This window comes from Pseudopodoces humilis, chromosome 21, assembly GCF_049639895.1.
Source record: "Pseudopodoces humilis isolate 2021_Gansu_Grassland_sample_001 chromosome 21, ASM4963989v1, whole genome shotgun sequence".
Taxonomy (NCBI): Eukaryota; Metazoa; Chordata; class Aves; order Passeriformes; family Paridae; genus Pseudopodoces; species Pseudopodoces humilis.
In genome coordinates this window covers 2,506,613-2,528,815 of record NC_142220.1, presented here as the reverse complement: position 1 = coordinate 2,528,815, position 22,203 = coordinate 2,506,613, and the positions used below count along the sequence as shown (strand labels likewise).

The 22,203-nt window shown below is 45.7% G+C and overlaps 1 protein-coding gene across 1 annotated transcript in view; it reads left to right on the top strand.

Moving 5' to 3' along the window:
* Positions 1-7,316: 7,316 nt before the first annotated feature.
* The window catches only part of GNA13 (G protein subunit alpha 13), a 29,362-nt gene continuing 14,475 nt past the window's right edge, over positions 7,317-22,203 (top strand). The window contains exons 1-2 of the mRNA XM_005526656.3: positions 7,317-7,649; positions 9,902-10,128. Of these exons, the coding sequence (XP_005526713.1) occupies positions 7,367-7,649; positions 9,902-10,128 (510 nt within the window). The 5' untranslated portion in view covers positions 7,317-7,366. The remainder of the gene's footprint in view (positions 7,650-9,901; positions 10,129-22,203) is intronic.

Below are 22,203 nucleotides of genomic sequence, written 5' to 3'. Positions count from 1 at the left end.
TGCGGACACCGACACCCGCCGGGGGCGGCGCCACCGCCGCGCGCCGCAGCCAATCAGCAGCCGCCGCCCCGAGCTCATTTGCATGAAGGCACGGGGCGGGCGCCTGGGGGCGCTGGTGGGAGCGCGCGGAGGGGATGGGAGGGGATGGGATGGGATGGGATGGGACGGGACGGGACGGGACGGGAAGGGATGGGATGGGATCCATGGGATGGGATGGGATGGGATGGGATCCATGGGATGGGATGGGATCCATGGGATGGGATGGGATGGGATGGGATCCATGGGATGGGATGGGATCCATGGGATGGGATGGGATGGGATGGGATGGGATGGGATGGGATGGGATGGGATGGGATGGGATGGGATGGGATGGGATGGGATGGGATGGGATGGGATGGGAGGGGATGGGATGGGAGGGGATGGGATGGGATGGGATGGGAGGGGATGGGATGGGATGGGATCCATGGGATGGGATGGGAGGGGATGGGATGGGATGGGATGGGATCCATGGGATGGGATGGGATCCATGGGATGGGATGGGATGGGATGGGATGGGATGGGATGGGATGGGATGGGATGGGATCCATGGGATGGGATGGGATGGAATGGAATGGAATGGAATGGAATGGAATGGAATGGAATGGAATGGAATGGAATGGAATGGAATGGAATGGAATGGAATGGAACGGGAGGGCCAGGGTTTTGGGCCGGGGTTTGGAGCAGGCACAGAAACCGATGGAGGCTGATTGTCCATGAAGGGTGATGCGGTGGCCGGGGCAACACTTCAGGGGGTGATCTGTGGTCACAGCATCCTGCTCGGCCACGGCTCTGCAGGGCATGCAGGGTCCAAGGAGTGGCAGCCCCATCCCCTAGAGTTTCGGGTCATGACCCCCTATTGCAGATCCCTGTAGATCCCAGCTCCAGGCTGGCTCCAGGGCTCAGGCTAGGGCGGCAGCATGTGCTGAAGTGGTGGAGAAAATAAGGGCATAAGACCATTCTGGAATTTGTGAAGTCATGTAAAGCAAGCTAAGGCCAATGTGCTGTGACTGAGGGCTGAGCAGTGCTTTGGCCATCTGCCCCTTGAATGCCACCAGCCTTGGACAGCTCAGCTGCAGATGCAAGAGTCAGGTGGGCAGTTTGGGGAGTTGGTGGCTTTTTCACACCGGGAAATTGTGATGAAGAGTGACCAGAAAAAGACCATGTGGTTAAAGTGCTTTGTCACAGTGGAACTGCCTCATGCCACGGGGCAGGGGGGGACAGTACCTGACTGGCAGCACTGGAAGCCAAGAGCTGCAGCAAGATTTTGCCTGGTTCCTCAGAAAGTGGCAGAGTTTCCTCTGCTGCCCCCAGCTCAGCTGCCAGCGCAGCTGGGCAGGGGGAGAGGCTGAGTCCTCACTCACACAGAATCTGACTGTGCCAGGGCTCGGATGATGCATCCACAGGAATTCTTGCCAGCCAGAAGGCACTGCCCTTTGTGTGAGTACCTTCCTACACACACAGGAGTGTGTGCTCACACCTGTGTGTGCCTGGGGTGTCACCTGTACACATTCTGAGCAGGCACTCACACCACTCTCTCCATGAGCTGGTCCCACCCAACACCGTTGGCATTCTCCCTGTGTGCCCAGGACACATGGGAACAGGTTGTGCAGCACATTTATACCCCCAGCCATGTGTACATCACACACTTCACATGTTGCCAACGTCCCGTGGGGAGCACCCACGCTCCCCATGCCTGTGCAGCTGTTTCTCAAGGCAGTGCCTTCCCCACCAGCGTGTTTGTGACTGCTCTGGATTTAGGATCTGTGGTTCTCACACTTGGAGGGGAGCAGGCTGGCTCTGAGCTGGGAGCAGAGCTTTCTCCATGAACAGAAATGCCCTGAAGGCACAGGCTGCTTTCCCAACTGCTTCGCTGCCCTCGTAGAAGTGTTTTATCTTTAGCTCTGCTCTTTCATAGCACCCAGAGAAGCCAGTGCTTTGGAAGGCCTTTCCCCTGTGTCTGCTCAGCCATTCCCATGTGGAATTCCCCTCTAAGTCACAGCAGCTGCTGGATCAGGCACTCTGCTCCACGCAGACGATGAGCAACCTGTCATTCCACACTGGTATCCAAGTTATCCTGCCTCATGCTTCAAGGCATCAGCTGACAGCCAAAAGGAGCGGGAGGAGAGTTCCTCACGTTTGCAGTATCTCATAATTCAGGGTCTGAGTTGCTGTTCGGTTCTGCCAAACCAAGCCCAGATCCTGGTGCCCCTCTGAAATGCCAGGGGTGACAAACTGCAGTAGCACAGATGGTCCTGGAGGCAAAAGGCGTGAGAAAGGGAGATCAGAGGGGAGTTAGGAAGCAACAGGAAAGACAGCAAAGGCTTGCAGGCATTTTGATGATGCTAGTGAATAAAAGTGCTTCCATCTCTGAGAGAGAAAGATAGTGGCAGGAGTACATGCAATGAATTCTTTAGGACATAATATCACAGTAAGGAGCACATAAAAATATGTAGCTCATTTTCTTGGTTTGGTAGGCAATAATCTACCATGGTGTCTCTGAATGCAGTTTAAAACCAAACAACTTGGTCTGTTTCACGAGGGGTGGTGAAAGGACTCAGAAATACTCCAGGTGTGGTGCTAACGCTGGCCTAAGTAAAGGATCAACTACCAACACTTTCCTGTGCCCCAAATACTTAAAGGAATAAAAATGGTCATTTCATCCCAAAATACTGACTTTAACAGTTCCACTGAGGAATATAGGTGCCTGATTCACAACAAATATTTTAAATCTGGGTCTTCAAGTGAGTTCAAAAGTAAAATGGTCTTGCAGGAGATCCAGGAGAAATAACTCTGAGAAGCTCATGCTGGGGTATGAGCTCTTCAGCCTCGCTGAGCTCCAAAGATTCTGGTAATTTTTAATCCTTCCGATCCCCCAAACACCCCCTCACAGGTCAGGTGTGGGTTATTTTTCTATTTCTAGTCTTCTCTGACAAGCTATGATGAAGCTTATGGATATTCCGCTATTATAAAGGTACTTTATGTATTTTCCACAAGATGTCCAAGGTAAATTCAGCTTTGTTAACATCTGTGAGTGACCCACAGCACCAAACACACAGTCAGAGATGAGCTGAGATTTCACCTGTACCCAGGTGAACCATCCCAGCAGTTAATGCTCTTGGGCAGATCTGCCACACGAAGCATGAGGCATTTAAATCAGATTATAGAGGCTTGTCTAGGGCAGACACTCCTGGGCCTCTAATCACGAAACCCACACTTGTGGAAAGCAAAGAATTCTGCAGTCCTGTGCACAGCCTGGCTGGCTGATGTGTGAATTTGTCAGTCAAGGAAACAAGGGACTTGAGCAGCAGGAAGAGTGGTGGAGAGTGCTGGAAGCAGCCGTGCAGGCTCCCTCCAGATTTCTGATTCCTCACATTCATCCTGGCCTTTCTGCCCCCCAGATAATGGAGAAAGACATTCTCTGGGGAGTCCCCTTTACCTCCTGTTTTGTATGGTAAATGCAGTGGTATTTATGTAGCTGCAAGTTTCCATGGGTGCTGTACTCCATGCAGGGGGGTAGATGATGCTAGAGTGGAAATACACTCGTGGTCACATCACAGGGCAATGGTGAGCGTCCATGGGCTCTCCAGAGCCCACAGATCCCTGCCAGCCTCTCACACAATGTGTCCAGGCTGGGGAAAGGTCTGCTGAAAGCTGGATTTTATCCCTCTGGTCTCCTTGTGAAGCCCCACAAGTTGTGATTGTTCTCAACAGACCCACTCTCAATTCTCCAGAGTTTCTCTTGTGGAAAGCAATGCTAAGGGAATCCCCCCCTTTTCTTTAAAAGGTCACATTTCCTACGTGGTTGCCCCTTCTTCAGACATCAGAAAGTTGACTCATCCAGCACAAAAGGCATGTGGTGAGTAAGCCACCTTTCTATGTAAGGAAGCTGGGGATGGCCCTGAGGGGAAGGAAGGAGTAACGTAAGTGAAGCAAGTGGCAAGTAGAGGCTCGGTTTCAGCACACAGTTCCTTCCAAGAAGATTTCAAAGCAGTTGCAGTTTACCCATAAATAAATAAGCAAATAAACAAACAAATAAATAATTGTGCAAACTGTGGCATAGAGAGAGGTGTGACTTAAGCTCAGGTCTGCCAGCAAGGCAATGGTTAAAGGAATATCTGCAGAGCCCATTGTCCTGCCTGGTGGGGCACAAGCACTCAAAATGAGAAGCTTCCTTAGCAGCCTCATGGGAAGAGCTGGAGCACAAGTGGGCAGCATTTGTTTCCCGTCATTTCTAGGCTTTCCAGGAAAGCTAAGGAAAGAAGTGGCAAAGAGGAAGGAAGAAAAACAAGCAGAGAAAGACCTTATGCACCCTGCCTTAGAGATGAAGCCTGGCTGCTGGGGTGGGAGGATGCAGCTGGCTTCACACCTGACCTGGATGATGCTGAGCCCTCTCCAGGGAGCTTCGTCATGCGGGGCAGGAGCAGCCCCTCCTGCAGTGCAGCACACAGAGAGCCAGGCTGCTGGGACAGGACATGGGGAATGGAGTACCCGGGGGCTTTGGAGAGCTCCCCACGTGAAGGGGACAGGAATGGGGACATCAAGGACTCCCCAACACTTAACTGACTCGATTGTGGAAACTCAGCAGTCCTCTGCAGCTAGGGGGGTGAGATGAGAGTTGATGTCTTAAATGTCTTAAAACTTGGTTTTAAAACTTAGAGTAGAGCTCAGGAATGACTGGCTTCCACATCTGTACCAAGAGCACCAGGACATGCTCCTTGTTTTAATTTTATACCACATCCTGTTCTCCTACAATAAATGCTTTTTTTTTTTTTTCTTTTTTGGTAAGGCCCTGTGAAATAATTCCCATGCAGTTTATCTCCATGTAGGACCAACCCAAGGTGAGAACACTGATACCCATTTCAGATTTTGAAGGTACTTCCAGCTGGGGTCAGGTGACATTTCCTTGTTCTAAACTCACCTCACAGTTTCCACATTTATTTCTTCCTTTTTCTAAGTTATGATTAATGTTGGGAAAGAAAGCAGAAAAAGATTTAGAGGAAAAGTCAGCAGACATCAAAGACTAGGAGATGTAGGGAGAGACAAATGTTTAATGCAATCTTTGCACTATGATGGTGTAACTGATGGTAGTTAACGATAATTTATTAAACAAATGACTAAAAGAACAGCTGTGCTTAGGGCTGGGTTGAATGAAGTGTGGGATTTTCAGTCCTTGGGATTTTCAGTCCTTGCAGATCCCTCAGCCTATGAGTCATTCTACCCCTCACATGAAGGGCTGCCATTGAAAATAATGTCTTTGCTTCTTTTAACTCAGTACCAGATGAAGAGTCCCACTCTCTTTTGCTCCTTGTACAGCCTTGTGAGAGGTCGGGCCCAGGGTGTTTGCTCAGTTTGCAGCCCTGCAGCACCGGGAAGCTCTTCTCAGCCAGGCAGAGAGGAAGGACGTGCCAATTTTTCAAAGTGTTTTAACAAAATGACTCTCTTTCTGCACTGAGAACAAAACCTGCTTAGCTGGCAAGCGCCATCCTGCCCCCCTGACCGAGGGCTGACCTCCCCGGGCCGCTTGCCCGGCAGCTTCCCTGCAGCCATGGGGTCGGCTGAGCCTGGGGCCTGTTTCCGGGGAATTCCAGAATCCCAGATTTGTTAAGGTTGGAAGGGACCTCCTGAGATCATCAGTCCAACCCCCCTGCCTAAGCAGGGTCATCCAGAGTAGGTGACACAGGAACAGGTCCAGGTGTGTTTGGAATGTCTCCAGAGAGGGAGGCTCCATAATCTCACTGGGCAGATGTTCCAGGGCTCTGCCCCTCCATGGAAAGTTCTTCCTCACACTGAGGTGGAACTTCTAGTGTTTTAGTTTATGGCCTTTGCTCCTCATCCTGTCACAGGGTACCACTGAAGAGTCTGGGACCATGCTCTTGGCACTAATCTTGGAGGTATTAAATGCAGTAATGAGATCTCTGTCTTCTCTACTAAACATACCCATGAGAAGCTGGGGACAGGGACAAGGACAGGGACAGGGACAGGAGTGGCTATGTCAATTCCTGTGTCCAGTTCTGAGCCCCTCAGTTCAGGAAGAATATTGAAGGGTTGGAGCATGTCTGGAGAAGGGAATGGAGCTGGGAAGGGGCTGGAGCACCAGGAGCCGCTGAGGAAACTCCGGGGGCTCAGCCTGGAGAAAAGAAGGTTCAGAGGGACCTTCTCACTCTATAACCCCTGACAGGAGGGTGCAGCCAGGTGGGGGTCAGGCTCTGCTCCCAGGGAACAAGGGACAGGACAAGAGGGAACAACCTCAAGCTGCTCCAGGGGAGGTTGGGGTTGGATATTATGGAAAAATTCTTCATAGAACGGGTAATTAGACATTAGATTGGACTGCCCAGAGATGTGGTGGAGACACAATTGAAGTGCTTAATGAAAGACTGGATGTGGCAATTGGTGCCATGGTCTGGTTGACAAGGAGGGGATCAGTCACAGATTGGGCTGGATGGTCTCAGAGATCTTTTCCAACCTAATTGATTCTGTGTTTCTATGATTTAGTCCCTTCTGCCATGCCTATAGTGAGAGGACCAGTGGATATGGCCTCAAGATGACACATGGGAGATTCAGATTAGATAAAAATCACTGTTAGGGTGGTCTGGCCTTGGCAGGGGCTGCCCAGGACGGTGGTGGAGTCACCATCCCTGAAGGTGTTTGAGAAACATCCAGACCTGGCGCTGATGTGGTTTTGTGGTTACAGGGGCAGCGCTGGGTGGATGGTTGGACTTGATCTTAAAGGTCTCTTCCAAACCTTAATGACTCCATAATGCCCATGAAGTCATTGTCCACCTTATTTTCCATTACAAAGCATGTTAAAATTATGATCATGTGCATCTATAAACCTTTAACTCCATTACACAGCAGCACCCTGTGCCTGAATGTTTTCACTGTGTTTCCTCGTGAGCGGCCTGGCACCTGCCAGCTTGGATCTCCTCCAGGAACGGTGCTGAAAAATCGCAATTTCAAGCTCAAATTCAAAGCGAGTCGGGGGATTTCTTGAGGAAAAGGGAGTTTTATAAGAGAATCGTCAGTCTGGTTAAAAGAAGCTCTGCGTGCCAGGACTCAAGGAGCGTTCGGAGAAGGCTCCGAGCATCCGCTGGGACAGCTGAGGTGCGCTGTGCAGGGCTGTGGCGGCTCCCGAGGCTCCCGCCGCTCCCGCCATTTCCTGTGAGGGGCCGGCAGAGGGCGGAGCCCGCGCTGTGGGCGGGGCACGCGCTCGTCACGCGCCGGGCGGGAGCGTGCGAGGCTGGGCGTGGCGGGGCGCGCAGGCGCGGTGCGGGGCGCGCGCGGCGCGGGCGGCGGGCGGGCGCTCCCCTCGCTGGCAGCGCTCGCTAAGATGGCGGATTTCCTGCCGTCCCGCTCCGCGCTGTCCGGTTGCTTCCCCGGCTGCCTCCTCACCAGCGGCGAGGCCGAGCAGCAGCGCAAGTCCAAGGAGATCGACAAGTGCCTCAACCGCGAGAAGACCTACGTGAAGCGCCTCGTCAAGATCCTGCTGCTGGGCGCGGGCGAGAGCGGCAAGTCCACCTTCCTCAAGCAGATGCGGATCATCCACGGGCAGGACTGGGACCGCGCGGCCCGCGAGGAGTTCCGCGCCACCATCTACAGCAACGTGATCAAGGGTGGGTGAGGGCGGCGGGGACGGGCCGCCCTGCGAGCGCCGGGCCCGGCCGGGGCGGGGAGAGGCGGCTCGGGCGGGTCCCGCGGGCCGGGGGAGCCGCGGGGCCGCCGCCGCCTCCTCCTCCCGCGCTGTCCCGGCGCCTCGTCCTTCCCCCGGGGCCGGCGCGCAGCCCCTCCGGGCCCGCGGGGTTGTCACCGCGCCGCCCGGGCGCGGCCCGCGGGGCGGCTCCGGCGCCCGGCCCCGGGAGCAGCGGTTTGAGCCCGGGAGGTGCCGGGCTTTGCCTCTTGGTGCTGCGCTGGAGCGAGGCCAGAGAAGGGCAGCAGAGCTGGGGAAGGGGCACAAGGGGCGGCTGAGGGAGCTGGGGGGGCTCAGCCTGAAGAACAGGACGCTCAGGGGTGATCTTATCACTTTCTATTAGCACTGAAGAAACGTAGCCAGGTGGGGGTCAGGCTCTGCTCCCAGGGAACCAGCGGTAGGATGAGGGCATAGTCTTAAGCTGTATCAGAGGAGTTATATGTTTGACATTAGGAAGAATTCCTTCACTTCCGACACGGGAATGGGTTGCCCAGGGAGGTGGTGGAGTCACTGTCGCTGGAGATGTTTAAGACTGGACGTGGCACTTGATGGCAAGTCTGGTTGACAGGGTGGTGTTCGGTCATAGGTTGGACTGAATGATCTCAGAGGTCTTTTCCAATCTAATTGATTCCGTGATTCTGTGATTTCCTGGTAATGCGAGTGCAGTAATGAGCGGTAATGGATGGGGGGAAGATGCACCTGGAAGTGCATGAGGAGGAGCCCAGCCCTGTGCTCTCAGCATTTCGCTGCAATGGAAGAATCGCTGCTGTTGTGTTGGAAACTGGGCTGACACATCAACTAACAGCAACCCGCAGGCAGAGCCTCTCTTCATAGATGCTTTGCCAAAACCTCCACACATGGTTTAGGGGAGTAGTGGACGCTTGATTTCACTGCTGTCATCCTGACTTCATTGGTCATCCTCATTTTCTCTCTTATCTAAATCACTTGTTGGATTTGCAGTTTGGACTCTAATAGTTGGACAAACTCTTAATGAAGTTTCTCAAATAGCAAAGTGTTGCCAGACTCAGATCCTGAAAATCCAGCAAATCTCAAAAGAGAATTGTTTTACAAGCCTGCTTATGAATCAAGCCTGGAAAAACTATTGATAGCAGTAGAAGGCAGTAGAAATCATGAGCATGTATGTCAACCAGGTTAAAGTTTATTAATAAAGCTACGGTGTACTCTGTGAAAATATACACGTAGGTGCTGCACATCTGGCTGGGAGGCTCTTTTCCTGCAGTCACAAATTTGACAGATACCTGCCTTTGACAGAGAGAAAAGCCATGGAAAGGGAGCAAACCTTAACAAAATACTTTTGCACTGAACGAGCATGTTACTGTACAGTCATTTGTTGCCACATCTTAATTTCCTTATATCTCTTCCCACGGCTTTACAGTTTCTTATTCTTTCTGGAATTTTCTATTTTCTCATCAGTAAATTTAGTACTGGAAATAATTTCCCTGCATTTACCTTGTCAATATGAGCACAGTGAGTTTATATCCTTCAGAAGGACTTTCTGAAGTCCTTGATTTTAAGAAGTTTAAAATACTCTTTTTTTTTTGCTAGATAATATTTACCAAAACAACCACAGAAGTGCAGGGAAGCCTTTAGGTGATACAATTCCTTCTGCACTTAAGCTATAGAAACATATTTTTAGCAAGTGCAATGATTTTAGGACATATCTCAGTGTCTCTGAAAATATTAAAGACAATGATGGAAATACTCTCAGTGATAGAGATTCTTTGTATAATTTGATATAACTGGATACCAAGTTCTAACACAAACTAGAGAACCTTAAAGCAAGACATCAGGTGATTTAACATATTTTGAAATAAACTTTTAAGCATACTTTGTCTTGTACACATGCCCAGTGAAAGAGTTTGGTAGCACAATTTGGATAAAATTAGTAATTAAAAATAACACTTTTTCAAAAGTGAAACTCACACTGTGCATATAATTTTGTTAATCGTGGTCATGTACTTGAGATGGGGTTTGATATTACCTGTAAATGTAGTGGTTTGAACCAGTTTTTTGGAGGCTTCCTGATTCCCTACGAGTGGATGTTCCTATTGAGCTTTGTGCAGAGTAGGTGCATTGTTTGCCTCTGTGCAGATCTTTGGGCTGGTGAAACAGTAGATGCTGAGAAACTGCTCACAGTGCTCTGCCTTGTCATTGCAGGTGTGCGAGTCCTCGTGGATGCCAGAGAGAAACTCCATATCCCTTGGGGAGATCCTGCCAACCAGAGCAACGGGGACAAGGTGATGGCTTTCGACACCCGCGCGGTCACCGTGGTGCAGGGCATGGTGGAGACCGGTGTTTTTTTGGACTACCTGCCGGCCATCCGAGCCCTGTGGGCAGACAGTGGCATCCAGCACGCGTACGACAGGCGCAGGGAGTTCCAGCTGGTAAGATTTGGCCTTCAGTGTCTTGAACTGCCCACGTGTGATTTTGTTCCTGTGTGAAACACCAACCGAGCCGCTTCCTTAAGCGTTTTTGAGTGGTTGACTGTTATTCTGTGGTGTTGCACACAGCTGCATTTAGCTACTTCCCCCCCTTTTTTTAATAATAAAAGAGATTCTGACGTAATGGTCCTCATTTCATATGTGGGAAAGCTGAGGGCTTTTAAGTCTTTTAACAAAGCTGGTACCTGCACAGTATTTTTACCATATGATTATTACCACCCTTTTATTAACTGGTGCATCAACTCAAAAGACTGAGCCAAACAAAAAAAAAAATTATTTACAATAAAGACAGGCTTAATAGTAATGTGATTTTTAAAGAAAAGATACGCATGGGTTAATGAGAAGAATTTAAAAACCACTCCCTTCTCTATTCCAGTTTGAGCAATCTAGCAAACATTCCCTCTGTATACTTCCTGTTTAATTTTGAATGTCTGTGTTAATACTCGTGTAATGAGATTTTTGTTACATTGAAGTTCTGAGCTGAAGATGGAATACACAATTTAATAGTGGAGTAGAGATGGAGTATACAGTTCAGTAGTGGGGTTGGAAAGGAAAAAGAAACCTCTTGATTCTTGAGCTGCAGCTCAAACTGTCTGTGACAGCTGAACTCCCTTTGCTCTATTCCCATGCAAAGACTGCAAAAATAAATGAAAAATTTGAGTTGAATTTGATTGTTGGTTCATAGACTTGTGTGTGCCATTAGCATAAGGTTTTGTGGGGGTATGGGTTGAGAACCTTAAAATAGATTGAATCTGTTCTTGTAGGTCTCTCAAACATAAGTGGCTTCGTGTTTTTATGTCTTAAAAATAACCTTTGTGTTAGTGTGAATCCAAACAATAGCTCATGATGTCTCCTGTTGAGCTATTATGAATGGTTGTGTAATCATGGCCTGACTTAAAGAGGTTGTGTAAATATTCTATAAATATATATTGCCCTGATCATGGAATGTCTTCTGGAGATTGCAGAATGGGCAGGTGCTGCAGTGGCCTATCACCTGGCCAGCCCTGGGCTGAGCTCTGTAAATAAGTTCCTAAGGAGACCTGTTGCTCCTTGAGTTTCACCTTCAAGTGATCATAAAAGAATAATTTCTCTTCTGTAGTCAAGATTCTGGTGCAGATGTGACTTCTAGTGGTGTAATTGCTGTGCTAGAGGGATCTGCTTTAAAATCTGTTCAATAAAACAGTTTTGTCTTCAATTAAATATGTTTAGTGACTTGAGGCTGTGTAGCAAAGGGAAGGGAGCAATTACTTGATGTTCTGTCATCTTGAGGCTCTGGGAAGTGGGTTCCTTCCATAACTGAAACATGTGCAGAGTTTCACTTTGAGTGGGTTGTGAAGAATTTGTTCTTCTGAGCCTTTCAGAAAAAAAGCTGTTGCTTTTTTCTGTAAATCCCTAAATCTGTGTAATTATCTGCAGAAATATATCTTTATCATGTTGTGCTTTAGGGCAGAACTCAAGAATATTTTTTTAGGTGCTCTTAATAGTCGGGTACCGTCCTAATAATTTCTGAAAGCAAGGTAACTGCTTTATTTATACTTATATTACTTTATTTCTTAAATCCTTTCAAGATCTCAGCTGGACATATTTATGCCAAGTTATAAACATGAAGAAGAAAAAAGGCAGCTGAATGATGTCATTATGTTGAGTGCAGGCAGTGTGATCTGTGCTGGCCAAGCATGAAGTCTCAGTTTTACTCCAGTAAACTTCAGCTTAAGTTCTGCCAGAGCTCCATGTGGGCAGCAGAACAGAGGGAAGCTCCTGGAGCAGTGTGGATTTTTGCTGTACCTGCTCCAGGCTTTGCAGGAGGGTGTTCAGAGTTCAGGTCTGTGCTGCGACAAGAAAGGAGGACACAAATGGTTAAGGAGGGAGTGACAGGCGTGTCCCAGTCAGGAGGTAGAGCAGGGGGAAGTTGGGAGAGACACAGACAGTTCAGGCGTGTCAAGTACTGACTCTTGAAGTGAAAGCTCCAGACTAAAAATTTTTAACACTGTAGAATGGGGAAAAAGAGGAAAATACTGTTCTGCTTCCAGTTTAGCTGCTTGTGGCAAAAAAAATATGAGAGATAGCAGCAATCACTAGATGAGTTGGAGAGAGGGAAAAGTGGCACAAAATAGGGTAAAGCGTTGGGACTGACATGGTAGAGGAGCATTATTGGACTGTTATCTGCTCTAACTTCTTTTCAAACTCTTGAGTTTAACTTTTCACTGGACTGAAAAACATGGCTCACACTAAGACAGCACAGGCAGAAACACTGGGGAAGTATTGGCCATGGGAATGGGACACTTTGGGACAGAGGTAGAGGTGAGCAAATGGAAAATGGAGCAGTGATGGGTAAGGAGTGAAAAATATCAGAATTTACATATAAATTCTGGGGGAAAGGCAGCAAGAATGTGTAGTGTAGGAAGTATAGAGGAAAAGAGTTTAAGATTGAAATTTCTGCAAGAATATGCTTAAAACTTCAATATAAATGCATAACATACATTGTGAGGTCTTGTTAAGCTGCTCTTGCTTGTTTGTTTTTCTCCAGTATCTTTTACTGATGAGAGTATCTTTTACTGTTGGGAGCCTAAGGAAACAATGTGTTCTTTTTATAGCAGCAAAAAAAAAAAACCCAAAAAAAAAAAACCAAAAAAACTTGGTTGTATTTTAATAGAATTCAGAATCAGCATTTCCATGTCTAGTTCACTGGAGTGTCCTTCCTCATTTTGTTAACTCAAGTGGTCATGGGATAGCCAATATGATTTATTTTCCTTGGTATAAAAATAGGGGCCTTCTGGCCACTAGCTGGAGCATTTATGAAAATTCATTAGGTCATGCTTGTGTAGTGCTTTAAAACTGGAAAGAGCTAATTAGAGCTCAGTGCAATATGTGCCACTTCAGTGCTTCCCAGGTGGTTAATGTTATAATCCCTCACATTTTATTACAAACCAAACTCATTCAGGTGATTGTTCTGCTAGCTCAGGCAACTGCAGGCTGGCCTGGCTCTGTAGCTGAGGCGTTTCCTGTAACTTACACTGGAGATTCTGGTCATCCTCAGGCTTCCTCTCCCTCAGCCACCAGGCTTGTTCCTCCTCTGGCCTCTCAGGTGGCTGACACGGATGAGTTACAGATTTAGTCTGAATCAGCCCAACACCTTCTGACACCTCATTAACATTTCACATTTCCCTTCACTGCTTGGTTTCTGGTAAAAATCTCCTGAAATGACTTGGATAAACACAGCCATTCTGTTAGTTCTCCAGCATGCAGACTGACTTATCTGGGCATTTCCTAGCTTTTCTCTTTGTGCTGGTGAGCTGTGCAGAGTGTGGCTGTGAGGGTTTGCTGTTCTCCTGGAGCTTTGCTCCGAGGCACTGGCAGCTGAGCAGCATTTGGTGCTGTGGAACACTGAGCAGGGCCCTTGTGAGTAAGAGCAGCCTTGGACTCCCCTCTTGTGTCAGTCATTTCTTGAACTTGCTGTGAGAGCTGTTGAGAGAAGCATTTTGAAGTATTCTCCAGGAGTCTCCTTGTTCTCTGAGAATGGAAGAGTGTGATGAGAGCCGAGTTGCTCAGATGCGTGATAAGCTTTGAATGTGTTCAGGGTTTGTTCTTGTTAAAGGTAACTTTTGGGTGGGTTTTGATCTTTGCTACCAGCAGTTGTTGGTTTTCAGACAGATAGTTTTTGCCCTACTTGCAAGTTATGCTGAATGTTGTTGGGTATTTTTAAGCCAGAAAACTGCAGAGGAAGAGATGACACTTTATTTTTGTCCATATTTGCGTAGAACTGCAGACACAGATGATACAGTAGGGATTATAGGATATGCACTCACCTCTGGATCACAACTTTTTTCTGTGACATGTCTGCAAGTGCTAGATCAGATTATAGAAGACAGGAAAAGGCGTGTTCTGCTTTAAGTTACAGTGATAGCTTTGTAGTAGCTTCCATGCAGCATTTTTCTGTTGCAGACGAGTATTTCTGGCAAGTACTGTTCCGTTTACTGGGAGATTGTATTGTAGTTTGTCTTATTCTGCTTGGGCTGTTCAGGATTTGGTCTGAATATTGGTGGAGCTGTTGTACACACAAGAACATTAATTAAGCTCTACTAAAAGGATGAGTCCTCAAATGGACACTGCTGAACATTAGGAAAGTTTATTCTTCTTTCAGGTGCACAGGCAACATCTTGAAATGTGTCTCATTATAGAGCACTGTCCTGCTGAGCTCAGTTGTGTGTGCAGCCAGGCTAAATTGCCACGGTCTTGCCCTTTTGGAGGGAGGATTCCCACCTTATGGGACAGCTGAGAGATCAGTGCACAAAGTCCCTCTGGAGTGTAGAGCCTGGAAAAAGAGTGTCTTACCTGTCATTCATTAAAGTGTCTCCATTGTGTTTGGGACAATGACTCTCAGAAACTTTTCAGCAGCTTCTACTGTGTGTTGATTTTCCTCCCAGTGTTCATCTCTTTAACCTCCCCACACCCCTACTTTGGGAAGTAGGCATGGATTTCTCTTTGGATGTCCTCTTGGGTCTGGGATTGGGTGTTCAGTTGTCCCACTCTGCTTGAAGGGTGCAGGAGTTGCTCCTATTGGGACATTACTACTGTTGGGAGAAGGTTTCAGAGACTGACAGGATAATCTTCATTACAGATGTGAGATCCAGTCACCCAACATTTCTCTAAACATTGACTATTTGGGCGTTTAATGACATAATTGAGAGTCGGTTTATTGAAATACAGTGTTGTAATTACACTAACTATTGCTTAAATTTCTGTGTGGAAACCCAGAAAGCTGCTGCTTTATATATGTTGAAGTATGAACAGTTTTTTTCCCCTTTCAATCAATCAATACTCTGCCAAACATCAGATCACAGGATGACTCCTTAAAACCCTTGGAAAGGGCAGCTTGCCATCTCTTGGTCTTAAGGTGAAAAGGATTTATCAAAGATTGTTGCTGTAACTGTGGAAAGAAAAGTGCTTTACAAATTTATACTTTAAAATGAGCCATTCAAATCTTCAAAAGAGACTTGGATTTCTTAAAGATTTGCTGTTTTTCCAGCCCCAATGACAAGATAATGCTGGTTTTGAGTTGGTATTAATAAGGCTTCTTATAGGGATTAACTGTAGAGTCCAGCAGTGGAGGGTTGAGTGTCCTTCCTCCAGGTTTGTGGCCAAAAACCCTTCAGTATGTGCCAGTACTTTGGTAGTGGGGATTCACGGTAATATTTCACTCAAGCTGAATGATCTTCAGGTGAATTATACTAACTTAACACAAATTGCCATTTTTTATTATTTTCCAAGTTGGGATTAGGATTTCTGTTTCAGCCTCTGAGAGCTGAAATGCTGTTTTTGGGTCTGCCCTTCTTCCCTTTCCACTGCTCTTCCTTTTCCGCCTGCTGACTTTCCTTGTTAGCAACAAAATATTGAAGTGTTTGGAGAGTGGCCTGGTCTTTATTGCCAGCTGGTGCTGGTCTGGTTTTACTGGAGAACATCTTTGCTGTATTTTTTTTTCAGAATGTTGCTATATTCATTTTTTTTATTTCTTTTTTTTTTATTATTTTTTGTTGCTATTAAGCACAAATGTGGTTCAGGAATTGAGAGGTCTTTCAGCAGGAGCTGTCTTGATGTAGATGTGTTGTGCCAAAGCAGGATGAGCTGTCTTCCAGCCAGGAATGATTTTGGAGTCCTGTGTGCTACGCTTGGCTTGTAAAAGCCTGTACTTTCTGCATGGTTTCAGTGCAATTTCTGAGGATGGAATTCTTAATTCAAACTCAATCCAGATATTGAGTGAACTGGTCTCGTGGGAGGGGTCCCTGCCCATGGCAGTGGGTTGGAACAAGGGGATCTTGAAGGTCCCTTCCAATACAAACCATTCTGGGAATATGTGATCTGTTTATGGGGAACCACCGCTTTTAAAAGGCAGAATTGCACAATGCAGTGTGGGAGCAGAGGGATGTGTTCTTATACATATTTTATCTCCTAACAAACTGTGTTGTGTTGATAGTCATGTGCCTTAGTTTCCTAAACATTTTGTTGCAGAAGACTAGAAGGTGACCTACTTCTTGCAAAAAATGGGAATTCTATAATCAAGCTGTGGTTAAGTAAATATAAAATACAAGTGCCCTTCTGAATATGAATATTCACATCTTGAGTGTGTGAACCTCTTCTCAGCAGGTTGATTTAAATCTCTGCAAATGTGTTAGAGGAGCTTTTGCTGCTTCTGCTGTGCAGTGTAACACGAGCCCTTGGTACAGACATTCATTCCGAGCTCATTTCTGTGCTCTCCACTCACCTGCAAGGTGTTACATGTTGGTACCTGCAGAGCTGTCTCCTTACAGCCTTTGGAATTCGAACAGCAGTGCCTGCACCATTCTGTGTCCGTTTAGAAATGGCTTCCTGAACACAAACCCTGCAGTCTCAGGGCTCGTAGCTGTCAGCAAATCTCCATCATTCTGGCAAAACATGTGGTACGAATGCAGTGTCATCTTCATGTCTGTGTTTTGCACCTGAGGCAAAGAGAGAAGCAGCTTTTTCATGTGTAAATATGGGATCCTTCAGGAGTACAGTGCCGTGCCAGAGGCACTGTTGAGTTGTGCTGCTATTCCCTAATTTGAGTTTACTGTAACAAGGCTTTGGCCTTAGAGGCTGGTGGAGTCTGCTCCTACCAAGCACATGTTATACCTAGGTTGTACTGGCTGACTGTTTTGGCTCTTTATCATCCCAGACTTCATTAATGGTGAATGCTTTGATATTTCTGGGTTCAGGCCATGCCTCTTACACAGAACTAGCAAAGGGGTAGGAAACTTCAGCTTGTAGTAACTAAGGAAGTTGCTTAAGAAAATGTGAGAAAACCCAAGTGCAGCTGACCTCACTATGTAAGAAAAGCAATAGAATAACTGTACTTGTGGGAAAAGCAAGATAATCTTTGTGCCAGCATTGTGTCTGCTGGCACTTTTCTTTGCTAAGCATCTGAATTATCAAATTCAGTGGAGAAGTTTAGAGGGTGCAGAACCTGCCCTTTTACAGAATAACAAGCTGTATACTCACAGTGCTGATGGAGGCAGCCTGATACCAAGTGGAATCTTGTATTACTCTGAGAATATGAAACTTTCATTTATATTTTAAAAGTGAATAAATGAGTCATAGAACAAGATATTAGTTAACTTGGCAGCCTCAAACTGTAAATAAAATGTATTTCATTCAAATAAAAATCTGAATAATCCCGGAGACTAACACTCATATTTTATCCCAGAGTTGCCTGATGGGTTGAATTTGAATAGTGATAAAGAAAATGTTTAAGAGTACATCAGCAGCTAAAGACGTCCTAAAATACTTCTAGTATCTTCTCTAATTGCATGTCTGCATTAACAAGAAACATCAGGTAATAGAGCTGGAAGAGTTGAGGAATTCTAAATACAGAAAACACTCTGAATTGTCATTACAATAACTGATAACAACTTATTCAGAAAAGAAAATTTTTGAATAGTAATAGGGAGTGAGCTGCCTTTTTCAGCACTCAGTTCACTGTACCATGTTGCACACCTCTCTATCATAGTCATTCCTGCTTTAAATTCCTTTTCCTTCAGAGTCTCCTCAGTTAATAAATGAGAGATGCTCCTCTTCAGAGACTTAACCAAGAAACTGAAAAGACCCCAAATTCTTTTTGTGGCTCAAGAGTAAAGGAATGTGTAATGAGTTTCTGTTTCTTTTTCCCTTTTTAAAGATGCTGGGGAAATTATTTTAAACAAAATGCTGGGATCTCTGCTGCCAGCCTGGGAGCACTTCTCTGTTTGGGCACAGGATGATATTTTATCACCCGCTGGTGACCAGATCAAGAGGATGCAGAATTTCCAGGGGTGGAAACAGTGTACTGGTACCATCTGTATTTCAAAATAGCTACACAAAATTGTGGGGGGGAAAAAAGTAATAAATAATTACTAAAATTTTACACGTGGGTGATATTGGGACCTTAATTGGTTTCAGTAGCAAAGTTACACAGCTGCTCTAGTAACTAATTCATATTTCTTTCTAGTTTTAATTAATTGATAGTATGCAATCTACAAGTGACATGAAATGTTTTCAGCCTCTTGCTGCTGTTTAGGGAGTCTTGTGTACTTTACTGTTACTTTGAGCTCTTTCAGACACAACTTTTAGTAATTTTTAAAAACACCAATGTTCAGCTAATGATACAGTTAGATCTTTCACTAGACCCAGTAAATTATCACAGGATCTTGTCAGATGGCTTGGAACAAGAGCTGGTTTATGAGTGCATCACTGGCTGCAAACAGAAATACCAGAACTTAATTGAAATGGATTCTTCTAATTGGGACAGAGGAAGGAACTAAAAAGCATTTGGTCATCTGGATTTCTCATGAGGCTGAAATAGGAACCAAATGTACTTTAAAACTGAATCCTAGAGAAATGCATTGGGATCCAGTTCAGAGCTCTGGTTTTGAAATGCTGTGATTTAGTGTAGAGTTTATGCAATAATGGACTTTTCAAGCATCTTCAAGTTCAGTATGGCCAGTTTTAGTGCTGATACATTTCCACATGCCAAATATTTGTCATGTTTTTGGGAGCCTTTGCTGGTCTTGTACAACTTGGAAGCAAGTAAAGCTCTAAATGATGGATGGTAGATTTGCAGACTCACCAGTGCTCCAGCGTTAGATTAAATGCAGTTGGAGTTGCAAACACATGAAGTCATGGAGCCAGTGGGTCAGTGCTCTGAAAGAGCAAATGTTTACAGTCTGGTTCCAGTCTGTTTTGTGTGCAAAACATCTGAGGTTTATAGAGATGCTGCCCAGAGTGTAAATAGTAACTGGGAGGTGGCAGTTTCTCCTTGGTCAGTGCATGTTTTCCTAGGATTTCTAGGCCTGTGTGGGGCTTGGAGGATTGGTTTCATCAATGAAATTTGAAAATCCTTTGCGAAGTATTGATATCTTTCCTAAAGTAAACTTTGTGGAAGAGGAGTTTGGACTGTAAATACTTAGGGAGGGAATAAAAAGACCTTTGAAGAAACAAAGTGCACCTGATCCTTGCTTTCATGGATTAATTTCTGTTCAGGTTCTGGCAAACAGCACGCTTTTGGTTGGATGCTCTGGGTCTGTGGTGTGTCCCATGTGGCAGTTCATCTGTTCCTCAACCTGGCTCTGATCTCCAGAAGGGGCTGAGTTTGTTTCCTATTTGAAAGCATGGTGATCCTAAGGAAAGTCATGGAATCACAGAATGGTTTGGGATGGAGGAACCTTAAAGCTCATCTTATTTCTCTCCCAAGCTTCCACTATCCCAGGGTGCTCCAAGCTCTGGCCTTGGACATTCCAGGGGTGGGCCAGCCACAGCTTCTCTGGACAACCTGTGCCAGGACCTCACAGGGAAGAATTTCTTCACTCCAGGATTAATGCTGTGGAGTCCGATGGCTTTTAATTGTTGGAAGGAGTCTCAGCTGTTTCTAGAACATGTCACATCCTGATTTCCAAGCAGTCTTTCAGAATTAGAAATATGATAGCAGAATGCCTAGTGTGGAGAAATTGTAGTTTTGTAGGCTTTAGTGGAATGCTGTTTCCTGCCTAAAAGCTGTAGTGAATTTGCATATTTTTTAGCAATTAAGAATCTGGCTATTAAATTCCACCAGGAGAGGGGAGGGATACCTTACCAGGAAAACTGAAATGGATTCTTCCCTCTTAGGAAAGTAATTGAAAACTGGGAGAGTTTGCTCTGTGGTATACTGGTATGCAAATTAACTTCTTTTTAGAGTTTAATCGTGTTTTAATTAATTTAATTGGAGTGGTATGGTATATGTGAAACCGTGTAAATGCTCTGCTGATGGGAGACAATCTGAGTGTGAGTTGTGTGAGTCTGGCACTTTGAAGGGAGAGAGCTGCTGAACTGGGTGCAAGAAGGAGCGACAGCTGATGCTGAAGCCTTGTTTGGAGTATTTAGTTCCAGGCTGGCTTGGTGACATCCTTCTGTCACTCTCAGGGTATGGCAGATGTCCCCAGCTTGCAGGTGCTGCCAGGATGTCCCAGTGCAGGCCCTCAGGTTGGCGTGCTCTGTCTCCTTCCATTTGTTATGCACATTTTGAGAATTATGGATTAATTGGATTACACGGTAAATAGGGGATAATAGATTAAAGGGATATTATTGGGTTAAACCCCTTCTTAAACCCCTTCACCTTTCTTTGTTAATACTGTTATGCAAGATAAAAATGTCAGTCATGAAATAAACTTGGTGTGACTCCTCTCTGCTTTTGGAGTTGAGCACCCTCCAGCCAAGGTGATCCAGGTGTTGCAAACAAATTCTGCTCAGCCACCAAAAGGTTTTACAAAAGATGGCTTCTATGAGTTGGGACTTGAACCTTTCCTGTTTTTAGGACAGATACTCAGTTTGTGTGACCAAACACGGGGCAGGTTTCACTTATACCCCGCATGACGCAGTTCTGATGGCTCTGAAAAAAGGCAAACACAGCTCGAGCCGCACGCAGAGGACGCTGAAAAGGGGAAATAGGTCTGTGCTCTCAGAGCTGTGACGCATTTGTGATGTGTATTGATGAGGACCAGCATTATTTTGTACTCCCGTATCAGCAGCTGTGTCTGAACGCTCCGTCCTTGCAAAGAAACAGGAATTAATGCCGATGTGCTGAATTTTATCTCTTGAAATGGGCAGATCAGGTTTAAATGGCTATTCAAATGGTTGAGCTGGAGAGAAAGAAGCTGGGAGACGTGAGATGTCTGGTCTTGACACACGCTATCTGTGCATCAGCCCTTTTAAGGCTGCTCCATTCATGCTTCCACAGGCAGCAGTGCCATTTTCCAGCAGTTTGCCCATTGGTTTTGGAAAGTTCAGGATTAGTTTTGCATGGAACTGTTGGCTGTTATGCACATGGCCACAGTAATGCTCATGTGGGCATAAATGGGGACTGCTGTGCTTTGGCCATAATTAACACTTAAAGGAAACCTCTCACTGGGAAATGTGTTTTGTGTTAGTGCACACTCGATATTTTTTGACCCCAATTTGCACTTTGGAAAGTGAATATATTACTGCTTACCTGGGCTTTTTTCCCCAAATACCTTCAGTACCATTATTAAAAGTTAGTTACTGTATATATTTATTCTAAACTTCCAGAATACTGCTATTACTGCTTAGAGGGTGAATGTTAAATCAAGTATTAGAGCTTGGAGTGGCAATTCAGAAATAAATTGTTTCCCCTCATGTTAGGAGATACCAATCAAGTTGCTGGATTGCTGCTATAAAACAGGGAAGGTATATTTTTAAAGTTTATTTCCTTGAACAAAGAGGGTATAGGTATGAATGTGGGGAAGTTTTGCCCTAGTCTATTGACTGGGCCATTTTTGAAAGAGAAATCCTCTTCAAAAAGCACTGGGAGGAGTGACTGGAAAGAGAAATTGTAGAAACCTGAAAGCTGTGGAGGAATCAAGATTGTTTCATTTAGCTCCAAGTCTGAGACCAGCAAAAGAGACCAAACCAGTTGAATGTCTCGACATGAGACTTGGTTAAACCTGCTGGTCTAACAATCAAGACAGTTGTGGATTTGAACTCATTAGTGTAATTAGGATACACATTCATAGCATAAATATATCATCTGGATCATCTCCCTCCTTTGTGTAATGCTGCGGATATTCCCTGTTTGGGTGGAGGAGGTTGTGCCCTCTAATCTCCCTTCCACTGAGAATCTGCATTGATTGATTTGACTGAAATGTTTCTCCATTCATTATCCCTCTGTTTATTACTGTCATTTCAGAAGACATCTGCTAAAACTTCAATGGCAGCAGTATTGATTTGTAGTCAGTGTTCTTTTAAATCAGCTTCGGGTGAGGTGGCAAGAAAAATAAAATGTTGTTAGAGATTCTTTCCTTTGCCAAAATCCTCGGATATGGATTTTCCTGGATTAAGCCCCTAACAGAAAAACACCCTGTACATAATGAAGTGTGTGCTATAAGCATTACTAGGTTGCTGCAAAATACAGAATTTTCAGACTCTGTTTATTTCTCCATCATCTTCCTTCAAGCTGATTCTCCAGTGTTATGGATGGTT